At 49.2% G+C, this 14,127-nt stretch overlaps 1 protein-coding gene across 1 annotated transcript; it reads right to left on the reverse strand.

Moving 5' to 3' along the window:
• Positions 1–2,724: 2,724 nt before the first annotated feature.
• On the reverse strand, positions 2,725–6,680 carry Arl4c (ADP ribosylation factor like GTPase 4C). The gene has a single exon (XM_059278072.1). It carries the CDS (start codon positions 6,183–6,185, stop codon positions 5,607–5,609), a length of 579 nt encoding a protein of 192 aa, XP_059134055.1. The 5' UTR covers positions 6,186–6,680; the 3' UTR covers positions 2,725–5,606.
• Positions 6,681–14,127: the final 7,447 nt, after the last annotated feature.

Consider the following 14,127-nt stretch of genomic DNA (forward strand, 5'->3'; position numbering starts at 1 on the left):
GGGGAGAAATTCCCCCGTGGCTGCAGATTCATGGCCTGCTCTCCCTGGCAGGTGGAGGCTGAGTCATGGGCATCAGAGTTGTGCCAGCATGCAAGCACCGACAGGTTGCTTGCCAGGCTGCAGGGAAGCTGTGAGATGGGAAGTTGTGGAGTTCTGGGCCTGCACTCCTCCTCCTTGTTCATCATACGAAGCCTGTGTCTTCTGTTCTTGGCATATAATTTTGTCCTTCTCTGCTACCACGATGGTGACACAGAGACAGTCTGTAATGTTGCTAACAGGATTGTTCAAAACCTCAAATCCATTGCTGGGCAGTGGTGGCGCACGCCTTTAATGCCAGCACTCAGGAGGCAGAGGCAGGCGGATCTCTGTGAGTTCACGGTCTAGGCTATGTACAGAGACAATGTCTCAAACAAACAAAAGAAGCTGCATGAAAGTGCAAAGCAGAAGACAAAATGTCTATGGTCTAGCAAAACAAACAAACAAACAAACAAAAACAAACAAAAAACCCTCCTCCGAGGCAAGGACTCTAACACTGACAGAAAAGTTCAGGTGGGGGTGACACAAGGCTCAGAACTCCAGTTATTGACTCAGCTGTCTGAGGTCGGAGACAGAACATCTGTGGTTTCTCTTCTGGAAAACACAGGGTAGAGAGTTATCACTAAAGTGTCACAGGTGACTGGACTCCTCAAGAATCCACCCCAGCAAGACTAACTAAAGGTTGCACTGTAAATGATCTTTGCTTATTTTGAATTCCTTTAATTTTATTCTTATGGTGCCAAAGCAATCCCTTAGTCCATTTTCAACTGTTTTATAGGTTTTATCACTTAAAAACAGCATTTGCTGGCTCCTAGGGTCACCCACCCAGTTTCTGTAATGATGAGGTTGATAAAATTGTGTTTACTTCTTTTACTTTTTGAACAAGAGACACAAATGCTTATCAATGTCTACATTTCATATACCCCAACCCCAACCATCTCTGTAAGGATTTGTCAAGACAGTGACTTAGAAGAATAAGATCAATATTTTGTCTACTTTCATTTAAATTTACCTATTTAATGGGGGAAAAAGCTTTATTCGATGCCCATTTTAACATTTATAACCAAAATTAATTAATGTGAATGAAGTCATCTAGCTAATATCTAGGGAATATCTACCATGTGTTCAACTTCAGGCTGGACACCAACCATCAGAAAATCTACCCACTGCCAGAAGGGACTCAGAGCCCAGCAGTATGGGGTGAGCTCAAGTAAGGAACTGGACAGACCACCAGCTTGCATCCAATGCAGCCTTTCCCAGCTTTGAGTGACACAGCACTGGGATGGCTGGAGATGTTCAGCTGCTCGACTTTATTCTACGCTATGTCTGGAGCCAGCAGCCTTGGTATTGGCAGGTCAAGGACGCCAAGATGGATGGAGATGATAGACGGTAACAGCTTAATATGAAGGCCAGCAGTCTGATGACATTAATTGCACCACACACATGGTTTGCAGTCAACAGGATTAGAAACTCAAAGGCCTGGGGCTGGTGAGATGGTTCAGTGGATCAGAGTGCTTGGTATACAAGCACAAACATCTGAGTTCAAATCCCCACAATTCATGTAAAAAAGCCAGGGGTGGCTGAATGTGCTTGAAATTCAAGGGAATAAGATGATGCGTGACATTGTCTTCTGGGCACACATGTGTATGTACCTCCTCACACAGAGGTGTACATATTGCACAGTTACACATACATACCAAAAACAGAACAAACAAAACAGAACCCTAAAGCACTGAGCACTTGCTCAGGACAGGAAGTGGGCTCATCACTTTAGCTATATTACCAGTTTACCCTTCCAACAAAGAGTTTGGTTTCTTTATGGATTCACTATCTTGTTTTACATACAGGGAAACTGAGGCTTGGGGGGCAGTCAGTGAGATCAAACAAAACCTTGGGGTCCTCAGGAACTTTATTATTTAGTATCATGTAGCTCAGGCTGGTGTCGAACCCGGTAAATAGCCGAGGATGACCTTGAACTTTGGTTTTTCCTACCTCACTATCCCAAGTGCTGGTATTGCAGGTATGTACCACACCTGATTTAAGTGGTGCTGGGGATCAAACCCAGGTCTTCATGCATGTTTCCCAAGCACCCAATTGAGCTGAATCTCCAACCTCAGAACTGGACCTTTCTCATCTCCTCCATAACTATTAAGTTGTAGTCAAATGCCTACAAAGAGCTCTTCTGTGTTCCCACTGCACCTGCCAAAGCTCTCCCTGATCCCCACCCCAACACTTGCTCTTCTCGAAGTGAGCTGATTCTCAGCAACGTCTATAGGGCATGGTGTGCAGTCAACCACTGGGGAGGCCTCAGGCCTCAGAGCTCTTTCAATGAGCTCAAATGAGGGGGGGGGGGCAGGATCAGCTGACACCGAGCAGCTTCATTTACTGCATTGATCCAGCAGTACAGGCTCCTGAGTAGTGGGCAGTTTCGAAGTGTTTTACAATTCTGGATCACTGAAATAACTAACGGGCAAAACACGGAGGGAGATGGCCCAGTAGACAGGCATGAGGGACTGAGCCTCTGCACCCACCATCAGGGTGGACCCAGACCTCATCGAAGCCCACACCACTGGAACCCACCAGAACCCCAATACCACCTTGTGCTCCACTCCCTGGCTCCAGAGGCCTAGAAAATGAACCAAGAAATCTGAAAGAAAAAAAAAAATCCACAGAAAATGCCTCCACCAGTTTGATTGTATAAATAGTTTATTTCTGTTCACAGCATCATATATGCATTATAAAAGGGGGTGGGAACAAAGAGAATGGTGAAGACAGAGAATTACAGGAAAACCAAAAACAGAAGCCAGGGGACTGGGTCCCAACACCATCACAGAGTGTGAAGAGAACAGCTCTAAATCAAAACCGGCCTCCCTGTGTCTATCAGAAACCATTCCAAACCTCGCTTGGGGAGGTCAAAGTCCTCTCCAAAGGGCAGAAGCATCACCACCTTGCTGGCATGTGATGGGAACTCCCCCATGGCACCACCACCACACAGTGATCTTCACTGGGCTCCCTCTTGTCACAGATGAAATGGGCTTTTTTTTAATTAGGTCAAACATTACAGAAATCAACTGAGACTCTTAACTATTTGCTGATACACCACAGGGTTTGACTCCACTGCACAACTACGAACAGCCAACTGCACCCTTAAGTACTGATAATGGGGGGGGTGAGAAACACCACAAAACCATCCCATGCCATCGTTCAAACAGGCCAGGATTCGAACACTGACCTGGAACTCGGGTATTGTGAACACAGGAAGGTTACAGTATTTGGCATAGGCAATGTCACAAAATAAATATATTATTCTCTCCATATTGTGGAACTACCAAAATGTCAAAGTGCTTAAGAAATTGTGAAGAAAATAAAAGAAGGTGGATTTTTTTTTTTAAGCTATACAGAATCTCCAGACCATGGGACCAGCCCATGAAGAAGCCAGGAATGCCCGTTGCTGTGTAAACAGGTCTTGCAGGCGGCTCATCACTGCTTAGCTCTACTGAGGGTCTACAAAGAGACTAGCACGGGAGGGCTACCGAACACACGGAAGGAGCATGGGCTGCTAGATTTCAGCTTTAAAAACAATCGAAGGACTGGGTTTCAAGCAGGAAGCCATGATTCCTGCCTATGGTTCCTAAGTTGACTCTTAGTGTGTCAAGGACAATAGGGATGGGCTCATATTGTGACCAACTCCGTACTCACTAATAACCATGGCCTCCTTCGCACAGCAATGTGTCGCCATGCAGGGAAACCAAAATCCTACCCTAAAAGATGGATTCAGAGGGGAAATTAAAAATCAACAAAAACAACTGTCAGTTGTAAATTTCTCTTTTGATACTGTGTTTCAGGGTAAATGACAGCTTTGAACAAGCCAAGGCTCACTCCTGATTATAAAGGATTTTTTAAAATTACATTATTAAAAATATGTATTTATTCTTTCACTTTCTCTATTTTCCAAAGCCTCTTTCAAGTAAACTGTGAAGTGCCTGAGTACCAGTGACCATGACGTCACACGCCTGCTCCCTTTCATCTCAAGCACTCACTGTTGTTTAACCGAAGTGCTGGCTGGCTCTGAGGCCAGGCCAGCTCCCACAAGGGTGAATTCCAAGGGACTTCATCCTTCAGACTGTGCCTCCCTTCAAATCCATGCAAACGAGGTCAGCTTTTCCAGGGTGGGGTTTTGTTCTTTTGGTGAATGACATCAAATACTCTAACGACACATTTGGAGTAAAATACTGAAATCAGATAGGCTACCAAGACCCAGCTCAGAAATGGGAACAAGTCTCCACTTGCAGTACCACGGGGTACAAGGGACAAAGTCTTTTTTATTTTTCTAAGGTGAAGACTATTCATTTGTGGAATTGTTTTTTGTTTTGTTGTTTGTTTTCTTTGAAAAAAACCATGTCTGAAACCTATCACCACGTGGTTAGGATTATCAGACATCCATTCTAAGAAAACCATTTTGCAATTCTGCACACATCTGTAGCTAGTGTGCTCCTTCCAAACCAATCAGTAGGCTGAGAGAATTTCAAATTCCACACAGAGGGTCCAGTATTTATGCCGATTATGCAGTATGGAGGGAACACACACACACACACACACACACACACACACACACACACAGCATTAACGTCAAGAACCTCACCCTTTGAAACACCTGTACTACCACCACCACCTCCAATGGTTTTCTGTTTTTCTTTGTTTTATTGGTCTCTTTATGTGATAATGACCAACACATGGACAGGGCCTAGGCCATCTGGAAGAGGTCTCATCCCAGGCTGAACAGCAGTTCTCAACAAAACCACACACACCCACCCCTGGAAAGTGGCGTCTTCCAGGCCATTCCCAGCCAAGGCCAGAAGTACAGCAGCACCCTGGGCCCTCCAGCTGCCGCGTGGTCCAAGGCAGTCCTCTGGATGGACCCAAACAACCACCTCCTTTGGGCCCAGAGTAGGACAAATGAAACTGCAAACAGGGACCTGCCCTGTGACATAAAACTACTCAGTTTGCACAGCTCCAGAATGCAAGGAGCGGTCACCCCCACCCCCCCAATCAGTACACCCCACTGCCTACCCGCTCCCACAGGGGTATCCCCAGGGTTCTGTGAACTGCATACCTCAGGTAACTCACACGTGATTCCCCCCGCAGTGGGGGCTGGGCAGCCTGAACTTCTGGCCCTGATGGAGGCAAGAAGAAATCGCTTTTGTCTCTGACATCCAAGCTTCCCACCTGGGGCCAGAGGGTTCACTACCGGACCCTCGCGTCCTCACGTCCACTCCCCGCCGGTTCCCCCCACCCCACCCCATCGGTAGCTCAAGCATTTAGACAAAAGGTCCCCTGAGCTGGGGTGGGGGGTGGGGCAGGTGGCGAGCTGGGTGGTAATGCAGCCTCCACACCCGGGTTGAGTCTCCAAGTCCCGTATTAGGGTACAGAGATTGTGTTTTAAAAATTCGAAGCATCGCTTTGGTTCGTTGTCTTTGTTCGCGGGCGCGGGTTCTCGCTCACCCAGACATCCATTCATTCACTCAGTGGCTCGCTCGCTCAGCCTCGTTCCCAATCGCGGCTCGGACGCATTACCGTTTCTTCTTCTGCTTGAGAGACTTCCTGCGCTTCAGGATCATCTCATAGAGCTTGTCCATGCCCTCGGTGAGGCCCTCGCCGATGATGGCGCACGCCGGCTGGACATGGTAGGTGGTGGCCGGGATGAGCTCGTGCAGCGCCAGCTGCTTCTCAATCTCGGCCACCGGCAGCGACTTGGGCAGGTCCTGCTTGTTAGCGATGACCAGCAGCGGCGTGCCCTGGTTCTCCGCAAACTTGGTCACCTTGTGCAGCTCCGTCTTGGCCTCCTCCAGCCGGTCCACGTCCACCGAATCCACCACGTAGATGATGCCGTCCGTGCAGCGGCTGTAGGACTTCCACAGCGGCCGGAGCTTCTCCTGGCCGCCCACGTCCCAGAAGTGGCAGCTGATGCCCTTGGCGGTGCCGTTGCTCAGTTTAATCTTCTCGGTGTTGAAGCCGATGGTGGGCACAGTGTTCACGAACTCGTTGAACTTGAGCCGGTAGAGCACCGTGGTCTTGCCGGCAGAGTCCAAGCCCAGCATAACGATGTGCAGAGACTGGAAGGCCGAGATGTTAGAGGAGATGTTGCCCATGGCTCCTCGCTGCTGCGCCGGCCACTGCGGCTGCGGCGGGAGGGCGCCGCCCCCCAGAGCAGTCACAGGCCCGCTGCGACCCGGCGCACCTGGGCCCCGCCCGCCGCTGGACCCGCTGGGGCCTCGGCGTCCCCGGAACGTTCGGCCAGCTAGGCGCACTTAGACTCGGAGGCGCCCGCTCCCTGGCCCGCCCGCTGCGCGCCCCGCGGGCATCTTTCTCCGGAGGCTTTGTCTCCCACGCAGCCGCCACGGACAGACACCGTGGTGTAGGATGCCTGCTCCCTCCGCGCTCGCCCGGTTCGATCTGCGTCTTCCCCGCGCTGCGGCTCCGCAGTAGCCTCTGGCCTTGGTGGCGCCTCGGAGCCGCTTTGGCTCCGGCTTCCCCGGCGCGCCGCGGAGGCGCAGGCGGGGCGCGGGCTTCCCCGGGTGTCTCTGTCCGCGTTGCTGCCTTGAGGTCCCTGCAGTACCCGCGCTGCTGCTGCTGTGGCTGCTGCTACTGCCGCCGCCGCCGCCACCAGCCTGCTGCGGCCAGAGGGCGCCGGCCCCGCCCCTCTGGTCCCGCCCACCACCCACGCCCCTTCCCTGACACGCCCCGCGGTCTCCCGGGGTCAGGCGGGGTCTCCTCGGCGGGTAGCGCCTTTTCGCGCGCTCCGGTCGTTCGAAACTCGCCTGGGCGACCCTTCCCGCTGGCCGCGCCCAGACTATGGGCCCGGGCGCGGGCTCTTCCTCCCCAATCCGGTGACGCGTCTTTTAAAAATAGCTCCGGGCTCCGGAACCCCCGCCCCAGGCTGAGCCCGCAGCTAGCCGGGCAAGGGCAGCTTCTGCAGAGGGCTAGGGAGGTGAGACTGCGGCACCGGCGCGGGAGGGCGGAGGGGACCAGCTGACCTCCTTGAGCCTGCAGCCTGCCACCCGGATCCCATTCCCACCGCGTGGTCTCATGCATCATGGTGCCTGTACTGTGCCCTAGACCCTAGTCCTTGATGCACAAACTCCCTTTCCTGCCCTAACTTCAGGGGGCACCCGGGAGACTCAGCTGTGAGTACCGCCCACCTGCTTAGATAAGATAACTCCAGATAATTCTTTCTCAGGCGCCCTGCTTGTCACCTGGTTTTAAGCCCCCACCCCTGACACTGCTGACATCCGAGATAAGGTTAGAGTCTTGAGAAGGCACCCTTTGTCATTACACCTTGAGAACTACCTACTTTCAGACCATGGGGGAGGGGTGTGGTGGGGGAGGGGAGAGGAGATCCAGATCACCTGACTCTAGACAACCCTTGATTGTAAAACTTGTGTCTATAGCTTGGAGCTGATGGTGTGATGTGTCACAAATGCATGTTCTCTGGGCTCCATTTCCTGACTCTACATTCAGTGGTTTTATTCTACCTTGTAAACATGTAGCAGATGCATATAATTTCTGGATGCAGAGAGAACTGGCGGGTGATTATGAGTGACACAGAGATTTGATGATGCTGGGATCTTGAAATGGCCAGCCAAGGAACAAGTAGTCACATTTCTGTAGGTCTGGCTTCTGCGACAGAAAAGGTAGCAAATACAGTCCAGGGAAAGAAAATAAAAATATTCATTTGTGATTTAAAAAAATTACACACACACACACACACACACACACACACACACACACACACACACACACGAGCGTCTTCCTATCAAATGCTAGGTTATAAGATTTCATTTGTACTTAAAGCCTCTGAGGAAAACACACCTATCCAAGGAAGGACAGCCTTCTCCCATCTTTGAATTCTCACAACTGCAAAAGCCAGTCCAGGCTTCCACCATCTAGACTCAGGAACAGGGACTGCTGATGGACGTTAGTGCTGGCACGGTCCATGCAAATTACCCATCCTCCTTGCTGGAGGAAGAAACCCAGGTCTGAGCACTGAGACTTGCTAAGGGAGACCTCAGTGCAGACAGCCTGCCTAAGACCAATGTTGCATTGGTTCTGGGATGCCCTCCCTTGACAGGAGCATAAAAATTTGTCTCAAATTAATCTCAAATTGAGCTGGCAAAAGGTCAAATATATTAATATATTTTCTGATACAAAAAATACAGTGAAGGTTCTCTCTTCTGGTAGGACTGGATCCAGGAGCTCGCAAGTAGACATAGACCAGATCTTCTCCACCTGTCCTCAGGTTCCCTCTGTGCTGGTCCTTTTAATTCTTATGGCCTCATATTCTTCCATTTAGAACCCAGAAGGAAAAAGGACTTATCCAATAACTCCGACAAAAGCTCAGAGTCTACACTTCTCTTTGGCCTGCCTAGTCTGCCTCAAATCCAGCACTTCTGTCCAAGAACAGAACACATCGATTGACATGGCTCCAGCCTAAAAAGTGGTGGTTCCCACAGAAGAGTCAGGGATCCAAAAAGGCAGATAAGCACAAAGAAATGTACTGAGGGACAGTGTGAATGGCTGAGTGGGTGTCTGCAGGTAAGCATAGCAGCCTGAGTTCGATCCCTGGGTCCTACGTGGTGGAGGGAGTGAAAAGACTGACTCCTTAAAGTTGCCCTCTGACCTCCACATGTGCATGTGTATGCATGCACATACACACACACATACTAAATGTAAGTTTAAAAAATTTTAAAAGGAAATTCATCCAGTTTAATTTGTGTCCTGTCTGTTACTGGGAAGGTATGATTTGTATTTTGGGAAGAGTTTTCTCAACTCTCTCGTGGACATGCCCTAGAGAGATTCTCTCTTCTCCCTCTTTCCTTTCTGTCGCAGACGGGTGACTGGTCAGCATGGGACTCTAATGTGGAGCCTGGGACTCAGGCATTTGGGAAGGGATGGGCATGGCCCTTCTCAGTTTGGCTCTCGCAAATGACTTCAGCATAAGAAGCTTTGGCGGCACCTGCTTCTGCCCCCGAACGGGACGTGCTTCCACTTTAGAAGAGTCGGAAGGGCACTTGCCTTCCTCCTGCTGTTTTGATCACTGCTAACTGCCTCCCGGTTGTGCCTGCAGTCCTTGCATTTCTGCATTTCACGGTGGTGCTCAGCAGTTAAGGGCTGTCTGTTGTCCAGTACAAAAAAGCAGATTAATAGACACTAATAGAGCCTTCCAGAAGAGAGCCATTACACAGCCACTCACCATCTTTGAATAGCTGTGGCTCTACATTCTAATTTTGCTCACCAGGTAATAAGTTGATTTTACAGCTGATAATTTAACTCCTAACACATAAAATGTCATTTGGTTGAGGCAACTAGGAATTTCCTTCAAATGTAGATTTCAACTGAAAAGCCCTGGAGTTGCGGGGGAAAATACTATTTACCAGACATACCTGCCGGACCCTCCAGATCCTCCATGAGCCTCTTTTTTTTTTTTTTTATGAACATTCCTCAAGGTGGAGATCCCAGGCTGTGTTGACAGACAAGAAGGATTCCATCTATTCCCTCACCAACCTGGAGCCTCCATCTCTGGAAATGTACTTAACCCATGGGGTGCTTTTGAGGGGAGAATGAGATCACACAGGTAGGGTTTGGCAGGGTGCCCGGCACGCACAGTGCCCGATAAATGGTACCTTTGATATGAGTAAGGAAACCAATGTTAAAGAGCATATAGCCACTTTCACAGAGACCGTGGCCCTCCTGGGGTATATCCCCCTGAGTGGACACAGTACTGGGTGCACTGTACTTCGTTTTGATTAGGCAGACCAAGACATTTCTCAAAGAACAGTGAGTTCCATGTCTGGCCTGTGACGGATTTCTCAAGCGCGGAGCTTTTTCTGCTTGTCTCTATCCACAAGACTTTCCACCCAAAGATGGATTCAGTTACTTCAAGTAAACAGAATGGAATAACTCGGCAGTAACTTTGAAATCGCATCCTATAAGATTCTTTTTCTCTCCTTTGAGGGGCTTAAGAGATACGACATGTCACCAACTAAAGTAGATCTCGAGTGAATCTAGTCTGGTTAATAGAGTAGGAAGTTACATAGTCATTGTTTTTGCCTTTAGTGAGGCTAATAGTATAACACGCAAAGGCTGAGCCTCTGAGCCATCCTTTACCGTGGACTAGGATGGAGATCAGAACATGGGCACTTACAACTGTACGCATGCGCACTTGCCAGGATGATGACTGAGTGTAGGGACTGGAAACCTGCTGCGCAATGCGGGTTCAGATTCACAACCTGTGCCTGATTATGCTGATGCCGGAGCGCCCTCTAGCGAGACCCTCGAGGAATAGGCGGAGGCCCTTGGAAAAGATCAGAACACATTTACTGAGGGCTTGAAAGGTTGGATCACCCTGCCTGGGCTGCCTGTGGAAGTATCAACACTCCCAGAGACCACTAGCTAGAAAGCCAAGAGGGCAGAGGTGCCTGAGTTTGGGTTCAGAGCTTGGGGAATACCTGCCAGGGCCGCTGCAGCTTGTGGAGCCCAGGAGTTGATGGTGTTGGGAGAAGGTTCCAGGAGCCTGGCAGGGAGTTGAGGGTTTTGCTCAGTAGCTCTGTGTGTGTGTGTGTGTGTGTGTGTGTGTGTGTGTGTGTGTGTGTGTGTGTGTATTAAAAAAGAAACCAGGAATTGATGAGAAGGGATGGGAAACAGGCATCCAGGAAGCCTGTGCTGAGCTTAAAGATGGAAAGAGGCCAGTGGCTGGACCTGACTCAGCACAGGCCTGAGCACAAAGAACAGGGCATGGAGGAGGTATGGAGGAAGGCATCTGGACAGCGAGAGCCAGGCTTGCACTAGTCCTGTTAGAGCCGGGGCCTTGATGAAGAGCAACCCCGTAAGTCTGAGGGAGTGGCAGACCGTCAGTGTCCACACCACCGCACAGTCCTCTGGAGACACTTAAGTGAAAAGTGACCACAGGACACCGAAGCCCAGGGAAGGCTGGTGGTGGGGCAGGAGGCCAGGCAGAAGCAAACAAGGATCTCTTAGGCCTGGGGCTTGAGTTTCGTTCAAGTGGAGAAGAGCTGGGAATAAAAAAGGATCTGCCGTTCAATTATCCATTCAAGCTCAAGATTTTAATAATTTTTTTTTTTAAAGTCCGAGTGTTTTCGTTTTCAGTTTTCACTAAGCCACAGACAGGGCTGATCCAATTCAGCTTCTCGTGTTCCTAACGATTACTGCTGCTGGGGTCGGGTACTCTAGTTACTGATTTTGGTACAAAGAAAAATAACCACCCCACCCCCACCCCCGCCATCCATGTGATCGCTAGATAGGAAAATTCAGAAGCCGTTATTTATCAGTACCATTTTCCTTTATAAAAGAGAGATAGCTCTATGTTTCTAAGGCTAGCGCATCGTCTGCCTCGGCCTCCCGGGTTCCAGGATTCCATGTGTGTGCTACCACACCCGACTTCCAAATGTATTTCTTAGGTAAGATTTAAAACAAAACAAAGCCAGCCACAAAAATAAAAAACAAACAAACAAAAACCCAAAACCTTTTCCTAAGCCTTAAGTATTATCTACTAAATGGACTGAGAGAAGGACTCCAAGACCCTAACTTGAGAAGTCAGGAGCTGCTGGGATGACGGGTTCTCAAGGGAAGCACAACCTTTGAAAGAAAAGACAGAAGGCTTAGTGTGCAAAAGTTATTTCTATTGTGTTTAATAATGCAATCACCTTAATTAAATTCCTACTCTAATAATGAGAGAGAGAAAAATAAAAAAGAAGTAATAACAAATGTCCAGTGATTAGAGAGCTACACCGTGAACTGAGAAGTATCAGATGGAAACTTGGCTGGCCCCTCCCTCCTCCCCAGGTGAACTGAGATGGCTTTATTTTCCTTTAATTAAACCCCTCTTGGCTGGACCCAGGAGGCACGGAACAATTGTGCTCTGTGATGGTCTATCAGCTCTGCTAGCTGCTGCCAGCCCTCCCCAGGTCTAATGTGTGGTCACTCGGGATGGCTCTTCCTCTGGAGACAACGGCCAGCTTTGTATGCAGCCATCCTCTGGTGGACGTGGCACAGGCGACTGAATAGAGACCTTTGGCTCTTGCTGCTTGGCAGGCGAGCCATGGCCACTTGAGATTATTATTTCCTTCTTATGAGTTACTGGAATTGTGTAACCTAATATTTGTCCCCGCCCATCATTGAAAATACCTTTTACTTGCTCGCTCCTGCCCCCCACCCCCCAGCCTCCTGAAACTATTTGGAAAAACACGAAGGGTTGTTGGCTCCTTTCTTACTTGGTCTTTTCAGGTGACACTCTATCTACAAATTCTTCCCTAAGAAGCCAACTAGCTTAGTGACTGTCCCTTCTTCACAGGATACAAGATGCAGGACTGACTCAAGGCCAAGATGGTAGAGATGCTCAGTTTCAAGTTGCACCACATACAAGAGGACCTCCTAGCCATGCCGGTGAAGCACATGCCTTCTGTGTCTCAGATCATGACCTGTAACCTATATTCTTGCTCACCAGCCCACAGAATGTGTGTCCCCAAGTCTTGTTTTTGCACATCCTCTTCCTCGCATCTCTCCGTATTAGTCTGTCTACTGCTCAGAGTTTCTTACTATCAGCAGCCAGAAGGTGAGTGTGGTGGCGCCCGCCTCCAATCCCAGCCCTTGAGAGGCAGACAGGAGAATTATGAGTTCAAGGCTAGCCGTGGCCACATAGAAAGATCTTGTCTCAACAAAACAAGGGTCGGGCTGTAGCTCAGTATTGCAGTGCTCACCTCCAGTGGTCAAAGCTTTGGGTTTGATTCCCAGATCAGCAGAAGAGAAGAAAAGATCAAAAGACCTCAGCATGGAGCACTGAACACATAAATCTATGTCACTGATCTCTCTCAGGTTATCAAGGCAACACGAGATCTTGCATAGGTTTAGTGTCTTTCCCGTCTCTCTGACACCCTCTGAGACCAGATGACTCAACTGGACTCTTGAAATGAAGACAGTGAGTGGTTTTCACTAACCCTGTGTGGCCTTTCTTCGGTTGAACACACCTGCCTTGATCAAGCCTTTGAAGAACGCATTGTTTACTTCTCTTTTTGTATATGCCTGGGGACCACCTCTCTCCACTCTGTCTGGGGATAGGGAAGAGGTAGCTGATGGAATTAATCTGAGCATGGTAATGAATTGGAGCCTTCCATTGGTGGTGTTCAGTGCAGTCTGACATGGTGGAAGGGCTGAATTCCCAATACCTTCTGTTCAGGGGCAGAGAAGTCAGGCCCGGCTGAGATCTCCAGCCTCAGCTGCTTCCTCCCATGTAGCTCTCACCACAGCGTTCTAGAGAAAGACAGAGAAGGTGGACTTGCCCAGTTTCATAGAAGCCGGATGCCCAGCCCATGCAGGGAGGTGCTAAGTGGAGGAATTTTGTTCTCAAAACCCAAACCTCTACCTCCACCATGGCCCAGAGGAGAATCAAGCTGACTCTTTGGGCCCATGGTTGCTAGGCAACAGTAGGGCAAACAGGAAAGAACCAACCCACAAAGAAGCCACGGAGATAAGATGAAAAGATGTTTGCAACAGAAGTGAAAGAATAAAGTGGGAGGGGGGTCTTAGCACCTGCTTCTCAGGTCCCTTTTTTTCACTTCTGAAGTTTTCTTTCTAGCCAAAGATATGTAATTTTTTTTCTTTTTTTTTTTTTTTTTTTTGTTTTTCGAGACAGGGTTTCTCTATGTAGCTTTGCGCCTTTCACTTGGTAGCCCAGGCTGGCCTCGAACTCACAGAGATCCGCCTGGCTCTGCCTCCCGAGTGCTGGGATTAAAGGCGTGCGCCACCACCGCCCGGCAATATGTAATTTTTAAAGAAGGTATAGATCTTTAATTGTTCACAACTGAGTAAACTTTCCTCTCTAAGGAAACTGATATTTATGAGATCCAGAGAATGAAAGAGTGACTTGTTTTGGGTCATTTTTGATGGGATATAACATTTCCACAGTACACGTTATATAAAGGGTACAAGAGTCCGGGCAATAGAAAGGAAGTCTCCATCTCCCAGCAGGTGACATTTGTCAAGAGCTCCTGTGTCCTTCAGACACGTTCATTTTGGGGA

The sequence above is a fragment of the Peromyscus eremicus genome, chromosome 13, assembly GCF_949786415.1.
Source record: "Peromyscus eremicus chromosome 13, PerEre_H2_v1, whole genome shotgun sequence".
Classification (NCBI taxonomy): Eukaryota; Metazoa; Chordata; class Mammalia; order Rodentia; family Cricetidae; genus Peromyscus; species Peromyscus eremicus.

Excerpts from the sequence above, each read along its gene's own strand:
- Arl4c (XM_059278072.1), bottom strand. The coding sequence starts at position 6,185 with ATGGGCAACATCTCCTCTAACATCTCGGCCTTCCAGTCTCTGCACATC.